At 45.2% G+C, this 17,470-nt stretch overlaps 1 protein-coding gene across 1 annotated transcript in view; it reads right to left on the bottom strand.

The window, feature by feature from the left end:
* The window catches only part of F5 (coagulation factor V), a 61,787-nt gene extending 44,552 nt beyond the window's left edge, over positions 1–17,235 (bottom strand). The window contains exons 1-3 of the mRNA XM_006764208.2: positions 16,939–17,235; positions 13,346–13,437; positions 7,726–7,848 (exon numbers count right to left, since the gene is read on the bottom strand). Coding sequence (XP_006764271.1) covers positions 7,726–7,848; positions 13,346–13,437; positions 16,939–17,096 — 373 coding nt within the window. The 5' untranslated portion in view covers positions 17,097–17,235. The remainder of the gene's footprint in view (positions 1–7,725; positions 7,849–13,345; positions 13,438–16,938) is intronic.
* Between the last annotated feature and the right edge of the window lie 235 nt (positions 17,236–17,470).

The raw sequence follows: 17,470 nt of genomic DNA, 5'->3' as shown, positions 1-17,470 counted from the left end.
TCTGACAGGAGGAAGATTTTCATATACATTTTACTAATTTTCTTTCATCTCTGACACTTCTATTATAGAGAAAGGGCAAATAGCAGTATTAAGATATTTCCTCTAATTAATTCCCTTTTAATGTGCATGAATTTTGTGCAACGGGTCACTAGTCTCTCTCTATATATCTATACGTATAAAAGCCTAATATGCAAATTGTCCCCTCAGGAGTTCAACCAGGGGACCAATCGCTTGCTATGACAGGCACTGACCATCAGGGGGAAGCACAAAACAAAGGCCCCAACCGGCATCTGGCAGCCCACAGCTGGAAAGAGAACGCCCCGATTGGCCCTGACCACCGGCCAGGCCTAGGGACCTAGAGTGCACAAATTTTTGTGCACTGGGCCTCTAGTATATATATATATAAAAGAGCATTCATCATGATTTTAGTTAAATATTTGTGAGATTATGTGATTAATGATACTTTCTCCTGCTTAATTTAAGAGAAAGCCCAGGCATTTTGGGGTCAGAACTGTAACTTTTGGTTGTACCACCTGCTAAATGCATGAACTTAGGAAAGTTTCTTAGCCTCCCTTTTAGCCTCAGTTTTCTCATTCATTATTACATAATATAATCTTTGTTTTAACAATAATATTATTATTTTTGATGGATATGAAGACCAGAAAATATAGGCAAAATGTCTGGCATCTAGATGAGTGGCTGCCTGTGGTAATACACCTCAGTATTTGGGTTATTTCCTTTCCCAGCCATTTTAGAATTGATATGGCCTCTTTCTTTATGTTTTACTTCTGATAAGATGTCTCTTAAGTGCTCTTGAGTTCTCTTAACACATGTGAGAAAGATTAAAGGTGGTGATATATTTATTCTAAAGAGGATAAAAACTGGTAATAAGATCAGGTAATTACTCACAATCACCAGTAAAATTAATAAATTTCAGAGCAAGGGGGAAATAACACATAGACTCCACTTTCTAATCCAGTTCTCAGGTCCTCAATTTAGTTTGGTACTCATCATCAGCATCATTACCATCATCATCATCATCACCACCACCACCACAATCATTATCATCATCACCATCACTCTCATAACCATCACCACCACCATCATCACCATCACCACCATCACCACAATCATCACCATCACCATCATCACCATCACCACCACCATCATCACCACCATTTCACCATTCATCACCATCACCATCATCACCATCACCACTACCATCATCACCATCACCACCATCACCACCATCACCACAATCATCACCATCACCACCATCACCATCACCATCACCATCATCACCACCATCACCATCATAACCATCACCACCACCATCATCATCACCATTTATGTTCTAGGCTCTGTGCCAGACACCAGGACACAAATCTAAAGAAGACAGCCTGAGACCTTGAAGGATTCATAGCCCAGTTAATAGTGGGGTACATGCTGGCACCCTCGTTGCTAAAAGTTTCACCTCTAGAATTCTTCCAGGGCCACTTCAGGGGAGAAATCACATTAGAACACATTGTTCATATGTAATGAGAACCAACCAATATAAATATCTAAGAGTCACCTAAGAGGCTGTTACATGTGCTAGCCATAGCAGCATGACTGATTTTCAAATGACAGCAAACTTATTTTTAAATGATCAGGGTTTCATATCCAGGTTTATTGGGACACATAGTGGTTTATAAATGTTCATCTGGTTGACCAAAGTAAAATCCTGAGAATTTCATATTCATATATTAGTTAAATATAAGATAAACTTTAACTAATTGAATGAATGATTCACTCAAAGGTGAATTTTGGGCATCTAGACCCAAATAGTGAACAGTGTAGATTCATACCTGGAGTAATTATACTGAATGAGGATTACCAGTGAAATAGTTTGGGGACAATTTTATCAATGCTTTTCTTCTTTTCACTTCAAAGTATTTTACTTTATCTTTAATCTAGAACAAAGCAGGCATATTTTATCTTTGAGTTTGCAAACTACATGAGGTGTAAAATATAAACAGCTATTTTGGGGGAAGCATTTATGAAATGTATTTTTGGGAAAACTAATTTTAACTTTGCCATCAAAATAAGTGCAAAGTCTTAACTGAAAAGAAGAGGAATGGCCAGGAAAGACCATTGTGCTAAAGCACAAAAAGTCCTTGTTCAGCTTCTCGCTGGACTAAATTCTTTACACAAGGGTGGCCCTTCACTTTATATTTACTCAGTTCTGCTCACTTCCTGCTCAGTCCTTAGTCAGCGTGGCAATTTGTTTACCCTTGTCATGATGAACTAGCTATTTGCCAAAGGGCTCTCAGTATTTTTTTTCCAAGTGTAAAATGGGGTGTACCCGTTTGGGAAAGTGAAGTTACATGAAGAGCCCCTTTGGTCGTCCATTTGGATGCTCCGTCATGACATCCGCCTTGTTATTTTTGTGAACAGCTCTTTTCCTCTCCATTTAGTAAACCGGGTGAATGCTTCAGTGTGTCTTTGAAGATTCAGAAGGTGCTTTTAATTAATTTATTTATTTAAATATAGTTTTATTGATTTCAGAGAGGAAGGGAGAGGGAGAGAAACATTCATGATGAGAATCATCAACCAGATGCCCCTGCACGCCCCCTACTGGGGATCTAGCCCACAAACTGGTCATGTGCCCTTGACCAGAATCAAACCTGGGACCCTTCAGTCCGCAGGCTGATGCGCTATCCACTGAGCAAACCAGCCAGGGCTAGAAGGTGCCCTTAGCTTTCAGCGAGGCAAAGGAAAAACTGGATGCTGATGTTTCTAACGAGCCTGGCCCAGTGCACAGCGTACGGAGCTCTCCGCTGAAGGGGAGTCCACATGTTTGGGATTGATGAGAACTGTTCTATTAGCCATTACAGTTTGTTTCAGGTACTTATATACTCAGAGAAGTGTCTAGATTAGGCCAAAATATTCAGATAAAAAGTGAAAAAATGTAATTGCTTATATTATGTCAAACATTGGAACATTTTGGAAAAATCTAGAAGACTGTTTTCATATAGACAATTTGGCAACACTTAAATGCAAAAAAACAATCCCTGGTGGAAATTTTATTTTTCAATTTTTTATTCACAGAGTTGGGTTACCAGCAGAAAGCGGAATATTATAGAATTTTGTACTATAGTATTTATAATGCAACTCCCACATTTAAAATATAAGAATATAAATAAAATAAAAGGATAAGATTCACTCTGAAACAAACTCTTAAAGGTAATTGTACAAAGAATTTCAAAAGTTTTCCTGAACAACAAAATGTGCTCAAAGGTGCAGCATTACACTCAAACAGTCACCAAATGCTGGTCAGAGAATTTCTGAAATTTTAGCCTCAAGTCAAAAATCTTTTAGTGACAGCCCTAGCCAGTTTGGCTCAGTGTATAGAGCAGCGACCCGCAGACAGAAAGGCCCTGGGTTAAATTCTGGTTAAGGGCACAAGCCCGGGTTGTGGGCTCGATCCCCAGTAAGGGGTGTGCAGGAGGCAGCCCATCAATGATTCTCTCTCATCATTGATGTTTCAATCTCTCTCTTCCTCTTTCTTCCTCTCTGAAATCAATAAAAAAAATATATTTTTTAAAAAGAGAAAAACCTCTTTTAGTGACAGAAAGTTTTAAAATACTTAGGAACAGTTGTGATTGCGGTTTAAAACACACTCCTGTTAAGTACATCTCTAAAGGAAATGATCTTGTAAGCATTTTACAAATCATGACTTGTCCATCCTGCTCTCTCAGGGGTTACTCATTCCTCCCTGCGTGCTACTGGGGTGCTCTCGCGCACACCTGGAGAGAGGGGGTCACTGGGACCAGCTGGGTAACACCACGCTACAACTTAGCCTTTATGTCAGATGCTACCAATTCATGGATGACAGGCCAGGGTGAGACGAGCACACCTTTCCTGTCCAGCACCCAGACTTCCGGCCAAGAATTCAAATGACAGCCACAGCAAGAAGGCCCAGAAACAAGGCCTTCGGGCAACTCTGGTTACAAAACCATGTACAAAACCCCTGCCTGAAAGCTCTGGTCTTCACCTGCAGGTCATACCACAGGCAGATAACAGCTGTTGTTTAGAGTCTGTTGATTCAGCCTGCGCACAGTTCTAACACCTATGAATGTCTGTAAGTTCTCACAGCGGACTAGAAGGAATGGCTTAGAGAGGGACTCGGATTTTGCTTCTCATCCTCTGTTTTATTTATTTTTTATTCTTTATTGTTGAAATTCTCCTCTATGTCCCCCTTTTCCCCCATTGTCCTCTCCCCTGCCCCCAGGAGAGCATTATGCTAAGCGAAATAAGCCAGTCAGAGAAGATAAGTATCACATGATCTCACTCATATGTGGAATCTAATGACCAACATAAACTGATGAAGAAAAATAGATCCAGAGACATAGAAGCCTCGAACAGGCCATCAACCACTGTTTTAGAAAGGCCTAGGGAAGTATACCATTTAGAAAGATTCATTCAAGCAATGAAAAGAAAACATCTCAGACGGCTTAGGAAGAGCCACACTCAAGGGGCCAAAGAGCCGCATGTGGCTCGCGAACCGCAGTTTGCTGACCACTGTTTAGACACTTGAAGTAAACCTCAAACTACCTGGAAACTGCAATTATTCAAAATGTGCTGGGATAGCTGAGGTTTTCTGGGGAAGTTTAGTTCATTTCGGCATCTGAATTCGATGGGAGCCTTTTATTTCATTCGGGTAGATGACACTATCTGAGGCCAAGGCCTTTGTTCAATCTCAGCTTCTGGGAACAAAATGCAATGCCCGCATATGAATAGCCATGGACGAGCCCCGCGACAGCAGCTAGCTGTATTGTGCGCCCACGGTGCCTGGGCCTCTACTTTGATTCTGACTAATCCTTGCGACAACCTCAGAGGGAAGGAGTTATAGTTTATAGATATGAAACCGAGGGTTTGTGGTCAAGGACATTGCCAACGTTTACTTAGGGTTCCAAGCGAGGCCATCCTGGCGCTAAAGCCGGCATTCTTCCCGTGGCTGTCCTTCCCTTCCCGCTGATGAGAGCAGATTTCCAAATCCCAGGTGGGGCTCCAGGATTAGGTCCCAGATAAGGAGGATTGTTCTCGAGATTGCTTTGGTTCTGGTTAGATCAAGCAGCCACAAGGACAAAGACTGAGTCCTCTCTTAAGCCTTTTACTCGTCTCAACCTCCCAGCATCCGTCTCTCAAACATCTGCCTCTGAGATAAAGAAACCCGGATTCTCATGGAGCTGGCTCAGCACATAGTTCCTCTCCACCCCTGAAACAATCATTCAAACCAGAGCGGGGTGTGTGTGTGTGTTGGAGGGGGGCGTGGGTGAGGGTCAGACACGAGGAAGATGTTTTATTTTAGGGAAGAGGACACAACAAAATGCGACTTGCCTTTTGCCAGGAAGGACACGCTTTCTCTATTGGCTGGATTTGCATCTCATTCCTAAGGCAAGACATGACTTTCCCACCAAACTGTCTTTACTTTCTGAGAGACTTGGCACCAGGGGCAATGATCAGGTGACCAGCGGAAGTGGTGGGCGCATGTTAAACCTCTGCTCACGAATGACTGCTGGCCGCGGCGGGTGGTAGGGACAAATAAACAGAAAGGAAGAGGGACGGTGTTGCAAGGTTTGTTTCCCATGCAAACAGCCCAGCTTGGAATACAAAGTCCATAGCACGTACCTCCTCCCACGTCTAAAACGGGACCTCCATGGGACATCCTGAGGGCTCTCCCTGCTGGCACCAGGGCGCTGAGTTCCTGACACTGTCGTCTGGGAGCCTCACATGTAGGTTAAGGGGCTGTTCTATGACATCCTGTGACTTGGGGGACATAGGAGAGACTCCTCCTCATGCTACCTCACCCAGGGTCCTGCCGAATTGGCTCTTTAAGGTGCCTGAAATTTCACAGTTCATGCTTCATTGTTTTCCCTGAAACCAAAGAGTATGTGGTCACGCACATATCCCCAGGGAGGGTAGTTCATTGACCTATTAGCAGTCACGTATCCCTTAGTAGAAATGAGTTTGACAATAATTTACACTATAATAATAAAAAAAATGTAAAAGTCACTTTCTAATCCATAAATTGTCATCTAAATGTTAAATTATTTGGACACATTTAAAAATTTTAATTGAGATATTGACTAATTTGAACAAATTTTGATTGAACAATCACCTTTACCATCATAGCTAATATTTATCAAGTGTTTATTATATGCTAGGTGTTGTGTTAAGATTTCATGACAAGAAATGACCTATATGAAGTCATGCCCTGGCCAGTGTGCTCAGTGGTTAGAGTGTCAGCCTGCACACCAAAGGATCATGGGTTTGATTCCTGGTCAAGGGCATGTACCTGGGTTGCGGGTTCCCTCCCACCCCCAGTCGGGGCATGTGTAAGAGGCAACCGATGGATGGGTGTCTCTTTCTCTCTTTCTCCTTCCTCCCTTTCACTCTCTCTGAAGAAGCAATAGGAAACTATCCCTGAGTGAGGATTAATAACAACCAAAAAAGCAGTCTTGATTATTATTCCCATTTTACAGATGAGAAAGATGAGGCACAAAGAAGTTACATAACTTTCCCAAAATCACTCAATTAGTGCCTGAGGCAGTCTAGCTCCAGACCCTGCCCTGTGAACCACTCTCCTGCTCAATTACTCTCTTTAAACGTATGGTGGTTGGAACATATGGGAGAAAGAAGATTTGTGAATCAAGAAAGGTCTAAAGTTATATTTGTGTTATGATACTAACATCTATTACGATATGGACACAATTTCTTATATCAGTTCCTTGCAAAACTCTATTCTGCTTATTGTGGTCTGAATATAAGCATAATGGAAATAATCAGAACAATATCAACAGGTGATATTCACTTTTATCTCCATCATCCTCATGATCTTCACTGTCACTGTCATCATCATCATCATCGTTGACATCCTTTACTGAGCATTTACCAGGTTCCCGGAACCATGTTTATTTTGTACAATACCTAAACGATCCCATCTAATCCTCAAAGCAATCTTAGGAGAAGGTATAACCATTCCCACTTCACAGATGAGAAAACTGAGGTTCAGGGATGCTAAGCTCATTTAGCCAGAAACATACAGTGGAATTTGAACCTAAGTCTGCCTTCAAAGCTTATGTTCTCAACTACTTCACTATGTCCAAAAGTTTAACGTTACTTAAGTGTCATCTGTGTGCCAGGCTAGTCCTATGTCACTATTTCAAATGATGGCTCGTGGGCCAAATTCAGCCAGCTCCCTTTTCTTGTAAATAAAGTTTTATTGAGGTGCAGTCATGTTCATTCACTTACATACAGATAGTGCCTTTGGCTGCTTTTGTGCAGAAAGGGAGAGTTGAGTGGCTACAGCAGAGATTGCCTGGCCCACAAAGCCAAACATATTTGCTTTCTGCTCTCTACAGAGAAGTCTGCAGACCCACCCTACACCATCCTGCAATGTGCATGTGATCGCTCTTACTGTGCAGGTGAACGTACTGGAATTCAGGGAGAGCAGGCAATTGGCCCACCCAACGAGTGAAGTACAAGAACCTACAAAGCACTGAGGCCCAGATGACTCCAGGACGCCGTCATTCCCCTGACGCTTACACAACCATCATTTTCCTCTTCACCAGTTGAGGGGAGTTCTGTGACATGTGGTTAATAGAATGGTTTTCAGTGCTCGACACGGTGTTAAAGGGTTGTACGTTTTCTCCTGTCAGAGGGATAGGAAACTCCTCTTACCTTCTGAGGATTTACTGTACTTAATCCCTTGAGGATGGATGCTTAAGGGCTTGTCTGCGTTATTTTTAAAGTGAACTCTCATGATGTCTCCAACTTCAGCATATAAAGTAGGCCCAAGAAGTCCTAGGGAAGCAAAGATAAGTATGTCAGGATTACAAAAGACAGAGCTGACATATGCACACACGCGTGCACACACACACACCATGCAGAGAATCCCATGAGTGACTGCGGTCAGCCTTCAGGTTCTGAGGTTGACCTGCTTATCTTCCATCTGTAAGGCTTTACCGCCTCATAAGCTCAGCATTGTGTGCAGCCGGCTAAGGGCAGGAAGGGAGAAACACTTGGCTTGGCTCAAAGCAAGCTGCGGAGTAGGAGCGGTCGTTCTCACTGTGTCCCCCAATTCTGACCCGCTGTCATTCCTTAGAGACGACCTACCGTCTTTGGTCAAGAAAAGAAAGGTGTTCATTATTTATTTATTTACTTATTTTTAGAGAGAGTGGAAGGGAGGGGGACAGACTGAGAGAAACATGCATGTGAGAGAAACACATCGATTGGTTGCCTCCTGACCTGGGCTGCAACTGAGGTATGTGCCCTTGACTGGAATCAAACCCAAGACCCTTCAGTTCATGGGCCGACCCTCTATTTACGGAGCCAAACAGGCTAGGGCAGATGTTCATTTTCAAATGTGCAGGGTGATATGAGGGAGGGTGACAGGCTACTTTAGAGGGACAAAGTGAAGTGAGGGAGCAAATCACACAGTTCTTGGACAAGTTCAAAGTCTTGGAGGCAGAAGTGAGCTTGATGTTTTCAAAGAACAGTAAACAAACAACCCAGCCTGGGCAGAGTGAGAAGAGACGGTGGGGGCAGGGCCCTTAAGGCCCTATGGTCACAGCAAGGACCTTGGGTTTTCTTCTAAATGAAATGGGGAGTCGAGGCGGCTTTGTGCAGCAGGGAGGTGGGGTCTGATGCATTTTAAAAGTTCATCCTAAAAAAGAAAAAGGAAAAAAAAACAGACAAAAAGTTCACCCCCGCTGCTGTGTGGTGATGAGAGTGGAAGCAGGACTTGGTGACAGAGATGAGGCAACAGCACATCGGGCCAGAGAAGTGGTGAGCAGAGGTTGGGCTTTGAATTCTGGAGGCAGAGCCAGCAGCATCTGCTGACGTGTTGGATGTGGCATGAGAGAGAGAGAAGCCAGGATGACGCGAGACTTCTAATCGGAACAACTGAGTTAATTATCAGCTATGTCGATGGGAACACAGTAGGACAGCGGGTCGGATGCAGGAGCTAAGAGAGGTTTCCCTTCCTACACACCAGGGGCTGTGCCAGGTCCTGTCCTCAAGGAGCCACAGCCCGTTGGAGATGGACACAGGTGCAGCTGCTGCTGAGCTGCGGGCAGAGGCTGGAGGACCAGCCCTGGGTGGGGGGTGAGGGGACAGGACATCTGCTCTGAGTTTTGAGGAATCACAGTCTAGACCAGCCGTGGGCAAACTACGGCCCACGGGCCGGATTTGGCCCGTTTGAAATGAATAAAACTAAAAAAAAAAAAGACCGTACCCTTTTATGTGATGATGTTTACTTTGAATTTATATTAGTTCACACAAACACTCCATCCATGCTTTTGTTCCGGCCCTCCGGTCCAGTTTAAGAACCCATTGTGGCCCTCGAGTCAAAAAGTTTGCCCACGGCTGCTCTAGGCCCTAGAGCTTCCCAAGGTGCAGTCCCCGGGTCCCCTGCAGGACCACCTGGGCCCAGGTTCCCAAGGACCAGCTTAGCCTCAGTGAACCGGTCTCTGCAGGTGGAGTCGGGGCCCTGCCTTTGAGCATGTGCTCCTGCGTGACGCCGATGTCCCCGAGAGCTGGAGAACCCGTCACCAGAGCCTTATTTCAACAAATGGCAGGAATGGACTGCCCCCACTTCCAAGCCACCCACTAGGTCTCGTGGGGTTGGCTTCTGGCCTTTAGGCATCACGGGGGCAGCAGGCGTCAGCTCCACGGAGCTCACCCGCACCCACTGGCAGCGGGGATGGTGCTGATCAGGGCTCCATCCACCGTCCCCCCAGGATAGTCACGCATGTACATCCTCTCGTTAATCCTCCCGACACGTCTTTAAGGTAGTTGGTAAGATCCTCGTTTCACAGGGCAGGAAACTGGGCCTCGGGGGCTCCTCCTGCTTCTGCTTCCCTAGCTTGCCCCCCATGAGCAGAGCTGTGGGCAAAGCAAAACCTGTCTGACTGGATCCTGAGCTTGTAACCACCTCCCATCTCTCATTCATTCATTCATTCATTCGTTCATTCAACAAATAGTAATTGAGTGCCCACGTTTCCTGGGTCAGACTTGCAATGCTGAGTAACATAGGTGCCCTCCCTGGCTTCACGGGGCTTACCACGGGAGCAGGGAGGGCAGCTTGCCCAGGGCCAGTCAGTGGTTCGGTGGCATTGCTGGGGCTGACATTCAGGTCTCTGGACTCCCGGACCAACGCTTTCTCTACCACTTTCCCCAGGGCAGGTACAGGCCCCCTTTTCTGGAACAGTCTACACCAGTCTTGACTCCTGACCACTCTGACCCCGGCTGACCCCTCTCTTCTGGCTGCTACGCTCAGTCCTAGCTCCCTGCGAAGCTCCCGCTGGCTGCTCCCACCTGCCGGGATGCCCACGAGGCCCATGCGTGCGGACTCCGCTCTCACACTGTCCCTGCATTTCGTTGCCATGGTGGCCTTGCTTGGTTGAGTTGCTTGTTGGCATCTCGTGGCTGCACATACCAGATGCCCAGAATAAGCCTTATAAGTTGTTTAACCTAATGAGACCTCCAACGGCAGTGAATTTATTTGGCCTCCCTTCTGCTTCTTCAGAATTAGGGCAAAACAAAGGAATGTTTTCTCAAGGCAATTCAAACGCCTTCATGCGTGAAGGCAAACACGTGGCCAAATGTTCCTGAGCTGCTGCTCAGCTCCCCTGTCGGCCAGATGCCCTGAAACCTTTCCCACCCCCGTCCCCAGGGCCCAAGTCAAGCTGGGGGCCCAGGAAGGTAGCACAGCCCGTGCCCAACTTCCTGCAGCTGGGGCCTCCGGAATGGCCACAGGGAGGTCAGCTGACCCACCCCCTGCTCTCAGGTGAGTAATGCATTACAGAAAACAGGTCGCCCATGGTTGCAGCTCTTTTAGAACCTTCAGGGACAAACATGTCATAATTTTTTTTGAAAAGGTGCAAAGACTCAAAACTAGCTGTTCAAAAGCACAAGACAGAATTCCTGAAAATGGCCCCAGTCCCTTCCTCCCCCTGTCCACTGGGCAGGCATCGGTCTTCCGACCTCCAGTCCTGCATCGGAGTCTGGGCTCCTGCTATGGAGTGGGGTGCATGGCGGTTCCCCTTCAGGTTCAACTAGAATCACACCCACCTGACGAGTGGAAACAGGGGGAGGTATGAATGGCAGAACTAGGCTGGGAGGGGAAGGTCACGAGTCAAGGGTAGTGTTCAGACCCAGATCTCCTCATTCAATATCTGAGGCTTTCTCTGGACACCAGATTCGCCTCCTGTATCAACTACTACCAGGATCCAAAGATGAATAAGACGTCATCCCTGCCCTCCAGGGGATCATAGTTCAGCAACTTTGGGAGTTTAGGAAGAGGCTGCATAAAAATGAATGTTAAAAATGCCTCAGAGGTCATACACAACAGATCTGTTTGAGATATACAGAGACTGACAGAAAAATAGTTTTCAGTGCACAGGGCTTAACCATGAATCATCTGTCAAGGTCTACCTCTAATTGATGAGGCTGGATCAGGAAATCACTACGAAAGTTCATCATCTCCAAGGATTTTGATCACAGTGCCCACCTCCCCGAAAACGATCAATGCCGCCTTATGGCTTAAGGGATGGTCTCCAGCCTGGCTCTGGTCTGTTCTGTCACTCACGGCACTCGGCCCAATGGCCCCCACAGCGCAGCACTCAAGTTCAGTTAACTTGGCAAAAGCCACAAAAGATAGGGCTCTAAACACCACCCAAATTATTTTTCCCCAGGCCTCATTAATGTTTCCTGGCTCGCTTTCCCTTTACCCACCTATAGTTTAATTTAATTAAAAAGTTCTTAGGTGTGTGCTAAGGTTGGAATTGAGTTATGAACATGAGTCAACTCCACGGCAAAGGCTGGCAGAGCCTTGCCCTCCTGCCCAGGGCTACAAACAACTTAACGAGTAACCTTCCAGCCCCAGGGAAGGCAGTGTGTCTCCTATCTGTTGACGCCCTGTTTCTTCTGAGCCTGACTCCGTCCATCAGAGACTGTATCTTCGCCTTTTCTACTGGATTCTTCCCCGAGCCCTTAGATATTTTAAGTCACTGTGTTCTTTTTTATAAAACTCCAAAATATCCTCCAACCCCTTATTCCCTTTCAGAAGCACCCTGTCGCTCCTCCCATGTGGGGCCAAGTTTCAGGAAGGCGTTATCTCTGAGTTCCCCCCAGGAAAGGAGATAGGGTTTCCAGAGGGGAGCATTGAATGTCCTAGGAATGTCAAGTTGGGAAAGACTTGGAAAGAAACCGTTGGCTCTGGCGTCCCTGCAGCCATAGGGGCCTCTTCTGAGAGTAATTCTAGTGGATTCCCTCAGAGCAGGTTAGGGAGGCAGCGCAGGGAGAGGAAGTGACACCATAGGGAATGAAGTGGGCCCTTCAGATGGCGACTGATAGTGAAGGAGGGGGGAGAGAAAGGAGAGTGAAGCAGGGTGGAGGGGAGTTTTGTTCTAGATGAAAGTTAACCTGAACATAGCTGTGTTTTGTTTTATTGCTAATGGGGAAGGCTCCTGTCCAGGAAAGAGGGGAGATAAAGGGAGATCAGAGGAGGTAGGGGAGAAAGGCAGAAAAGTGAGCCTGGGACACAGTGCAGGCCACACTGGTCAGGGAAGGCCCAGTGAATCAGTGACCAGGGATTCAACTGGAGGGAAGTTCTTGCTTGCTGACCTCTGTCGTTCCTGTGAAAATATGGTGCCATATTTCAGCCCTCAACCCATGCGACACGCTTTCCTTGGTTAAAGAAGAACTAAGGAAGGAAGAAGAGACTTTTCTTTAAAAGTGATAGCTGTTGTGCACAGCACACGTAATAAAACAGGAGCCGGGATAGGCAGACGCAGAAGAATCCAGAACAGCCACTTGCAGTTCCTTTGAATGAGTGCAGGGAGCCAGAGGGAGGAAGGACCCTTAGCTTAAGCTTGTCGCACCCTCAGCCTGGGCCGCCTGCCTTGTCCCCTGTGGCACCCACAGCACCCGCAGCACCCCGTGCAAGGCCCCGCCCAGAGCGCGTGCTCAGTCACAGCTTGTCAGATGAATGGATAAAAATTCAAACACGTAAAAGGCCTTTTCAGCTTCTTGGTCAAGGTTAAAAACAGCTGGCTCCGTGGGCGTGTGACTTGTGGCCTGTGAAACCACACAGGGCCCGGCTTGCCGCCATTCTTCGATGTCACTGCTTTGAAATTCTCAATCATGTGAATTTCATTTTCATTTTGCCCTGAGCTCCACAAGTTATGTGGCCTATACTGGTTAAAACAACAAAAACTCACATTTCTATAAAATACCACTAAATGGATATTTTTGATATAGGTAATATCAAATTAGAGAACATGTGTTTCATGCTTACCTGAAGTTTTAGATTGTGGTTTTTCTTTATGAAAATATGCTTCATACTCTCTGTAGACAATTTTCTTAAAAGTTGTTGCAGAAGGATTCAAACTGGAAATAAAATACAAAAACTAATTTAAAATGTATGTCTGACATCTACTCACGTTCCAAAGGGGGAAAAAAAGGAAAGAAAGAAATCTCTCATGTCCTAGGAGCAATAGTATTTTTAATTGTATTTCAGAAACCCATGGTTTTATAAATATGAACAATAAACGACACTGATAACAATAATTGTTGGTCTCTTCAAGAATATTCTGCAGTGATCACCATTCTGTCACAAATTAAGCCTGACCTAACTGATCCTTCAGAACCAATTTTCTGAAGAAGAAACCAAGATGGTGATGTGAACCCAAACTTTAGGTTTAGAGTTTAAATAATTAAAACATGATCAAATCTTTTATGAATAAATATGTGGGATAGCTTCAGCTGGTCAGTCAGATACAGAGGTAAGCTACTGGGCAACGTTGTAAAGAACTGACTTGGTGGATCCTACTTCTAGTTGAGAAGTTTGCTATGGTAATTGAGTAAAAGCCCTGGATTCACACTGGGAACAAACAAATGAGCAAACTAACTCTCAGAGAGTTTAAGTAACTTGTCCTTGGATAAGGGGTAGAGCCAAGATTCAGAAAAGGTGGACCCATTGTGTTCCTGGTAAAGAATTCACAGAGGGAGGGAGGAGATTCCTGGGACACTTCATTCCTATCCTCCTCTCAAACTCAAAGATAAAGGTAAAGGGAAGAGAATTGGGGGACATTTCTTAAAATGTCCAAACCAGCTGACCAGGTTGGCTTTGTCAAGCTTCCTAACCTAGAGACAGTGGCCCAGCCATAGTCAGGGTATACGTGGGAGACCCTCCCCAGTGGCCATGACCTCTGCATGTTACAGTGGCTGGGCAGAGAGGGGAGTCAGAGTGTCTGTGTCTAGTTATTAACACATCGTTTAAACCATGTGTAACCTTGAATAGCTTACTAAACCCACTTGTTCCTCCGTTGCTACAAATATGAGATGGGAATAATAGTAAAATCTTCCTTTCAGAATCGTTATGAGTATTAAATAAGTTGCTACCAGCAAAGGACTTAGAGTTAGCTAGTAATAATTTAAAAGTTAATAAAAGTTGGTGCTCAGCCTTCAGGTTTTCCCAGAAAACAGAAAAATCTGTAATGGTAGTAATCTTGGTAATTTTTTGTGAGCTATAAGAACTGTGTAAATGTTTGGGGGCAGAATGAATAAGTGCTTTTGGAATGACCAGCTATAGGAAGCAGTGGGTTCGCAGTGGAATAGGAACTGAACACTAGGAATATGGGTGCTCAGGGTGTGGGGGGAGCAGAAGGTGAGGACAGGGAAGTTGAAAATGAACTAAACAACCTCTAAAGTTCTTAGAACCCAAGGATGTTGATTTTATCCCTAACATAGAATTCCATTTTTATTTATTTGGTTGTTAGTAAAATTGAAAATTTTTTCCTCCTCCCCCACCCCAGGTCTCTAAATACAGGAATATAGATGATGGCGTAAAAGCTCTACCAGGAAAAATCAGTCTTTTATGTGGAGTAAGTTGAATAGATGTGTGTTTTCTAACATATTTGACTGTATATATTGTGTGAGCATACTGAGGCATACTTCTTTTGATTTTGAAAAAGTTGAATGGCTCCTGGAAAATAATCTGTCAGAACAGAAAGTTAGAGATGATATGAATTCAAATAATATGTATGATGACTATATATGCATTTTTATTTTTATTGATTTCAGAGAGGAAAAAGAGGGAGAGAGAGAAACATCAATGGTGAGAGAGAATCATTGATTGGCTGCCTCCTGCACACCCCACACTGGGGATCGAGCCTGCAACCCGGGCGTGTGCCCTTGACCAGAATTGAACCTGAGACCCTTCAGTCCGCAGGCCGATGCTCTATCCACTGAGCCAAACCAGCTAGGGCTATATATGCATTTTAAAAATATCTGTTACTACGTGCATGTAATGACTGAACAAGTTTTCTTAAGGAAATTTCTAGAAACAGTCACTTCAGGCCTGCAGCAAGAATAATAGATATATTTAACCTCTAAAGGCACTGCTCTGCTAATTTTAGATGAACTAAAGGGAAAGATCTTTGCTTTGTGCTAAAATGGACTTTGGCAAGGGGTGGGATTGATTGCCAAATGTTGATTCCCTTATAGTATCAGTTAGTTCTCAGTGTCGGACAATTTAGAGCAAGTTCTTAATTTAAGCAGCCAGTTATACAGATTCCCACCAGAAAGTGCTAGAGGGAAATGACGTGATTTGAGGTTCAGTATGGAGCATTGGTCTGAGTTATCCGCCTATGGTTTTGATTCAATAGTTGATACCAGAAGAAAGACTCTTCCCAGAATCCTGGGAACTTAGCCGCAGAGCAGCCGTGGCTCCCTGTGGACTCAACACGTGAATCCGACTTTTGACCTCGGTGGTCCTGCCCCCAGCTTTCAGCATTAACTATGGAAGAAAGACCACGTTTCCAAGCGTAGCACGGCGGCCACAGGAAAGCCAGCAACCAAGTCAGTATTCGCAAGAGCAGGAAAGATCAGTGTTGGAAAGACTTATCTTCCTGGGGGTTTTAGTTAATGGCAGCTCCGTACAGTGTGCGTGGGAACTTGATTATCACCTTGAAATGAAATATTTAAGATGATTTGTATTTTTTTTTAAAAAAGAGGGATTTCTTATTACAAGACCAAGAGAGTATGTAATACCCCCAAAAATAAACCTTATTAAGGAAATTTTAAAAGGGCTAAGGTTATACACGAAAAGACTGAAAATATTACAATATCTCTTGCCAGATCGCTTTGTAATTGTAAAAGAGGAACATGTCTTTCGCAATCATTCAAAGTCTGATGTTAAGTTTTTTTAAAAAAAAATGAGCCACACTAAGAGATTTACCCTTAAGACAAGTAAAAATATAACCAACTGGAAATATTGAGCAAATCCTGTAATTTGTCTCATTTCTGGGAAGTTTTATTTTTAGCCTTTCAATTGGGAAAAGTGGTTTCTGACTCAAACATAGAGTTTTATTATTTAAACCTCCTCTTAGCTGCATCTGCCTTTTCATAGGGACCCCACTCAAATTGCCAAGATTAAGTGAGGAAAAAAGAATTAAAATGTTGCATTTTTAGGGACTAATGATGCTTTAAAGTCATTTATAAGAAAACAACACAATGATGGCAGTCCTTATTGAATAATTTGCATATAATAACGCACAAGGTTTAGTTTTAGAAGATGAAGCGATGTACAGAATGGAATAAATGCAACTAGACATTTGACAATGCTAGACCACTAAAATTCTAGAACAGGAGTTTGCAGAGGCTAGCGAGGGGGTGGGTGCCTGGTGCTTTTGAACCAATCAATACATTAAACCAACAATCCAGCATACTAACTAAACTGTGTTATCAGCCGACTTGAAAGAAGCTTCTAGCCAATCAAACTGCATCTTTTCAATATCCTCAGACTCCGAGCAGGATCAGCAGAGGGAACTGCCTAAGAAGAGTCGAGTGAGCTCCCACAGAAGCCCACGGACGCCACCCCTGCCTTACCTGGGGTCTGTGGGCTCCGGGCGGTAGTTCCAGCTGATGCCCTGCGCAGCCACATAGAACTGCCTCAGCCGCGCGGCCTCGGCCCCCGTGGACCCCCAGCCTGCCCAGCTGGAGCCCAGGACCAGCAGGACCCAGAGGCGCGGGCAGCCTGGGGACATGGTTCTTTCCTGCTCCTGCCCTCGGCGCCCCCAGCCAAACTCAGGCTGCACCGCTGGGCGTCCGCTGTCCCTGCTCCAGTGAGCTCGGGAGGCTGTGGGTGGCAGTGTCCTCCCTGCAGCTTCTGCAGGCGCCTCAGCTGAAGCCTCCGGCTGTCCCGCCTCCTGGGCCCTTCCAGGAAGAGGGGTTGGCGAGGTCACTGCCCGGGGAGACAAGGGGGGGGGGGCGCCCAGGTTCTGACTGTTTCACTACAGGTGAAGAGAGCGCAGAGCTCAGAGGCTCCAGCAGGTGGGGCAGTGCCAGGGGTGCATACGCCACAGGCAAAGCTGATTCCTGCACTTCCAGCCGCTAAGCCAGGGAGCGGAGCCCTCAGCGC

This window comes from Myotis davidii, unplaced genomic scaffold, assembly GCF_000327345.1.
Source record: "Myotis davidii unplaced genomic scaffold, ASM32734v1 scaffold401, whole genome shotgun sequence".
Lineage (NCBI taxonomy): Eukaryota > Metazoa > Chordata > Mammalia > Chiroptera > Vespertilionidae > Myotis > Myotis davidii.
Note: the sequence above shows the minus strand (reverse complement) of the source record. Positions and strands in the feature narration are given on the sequence as shown.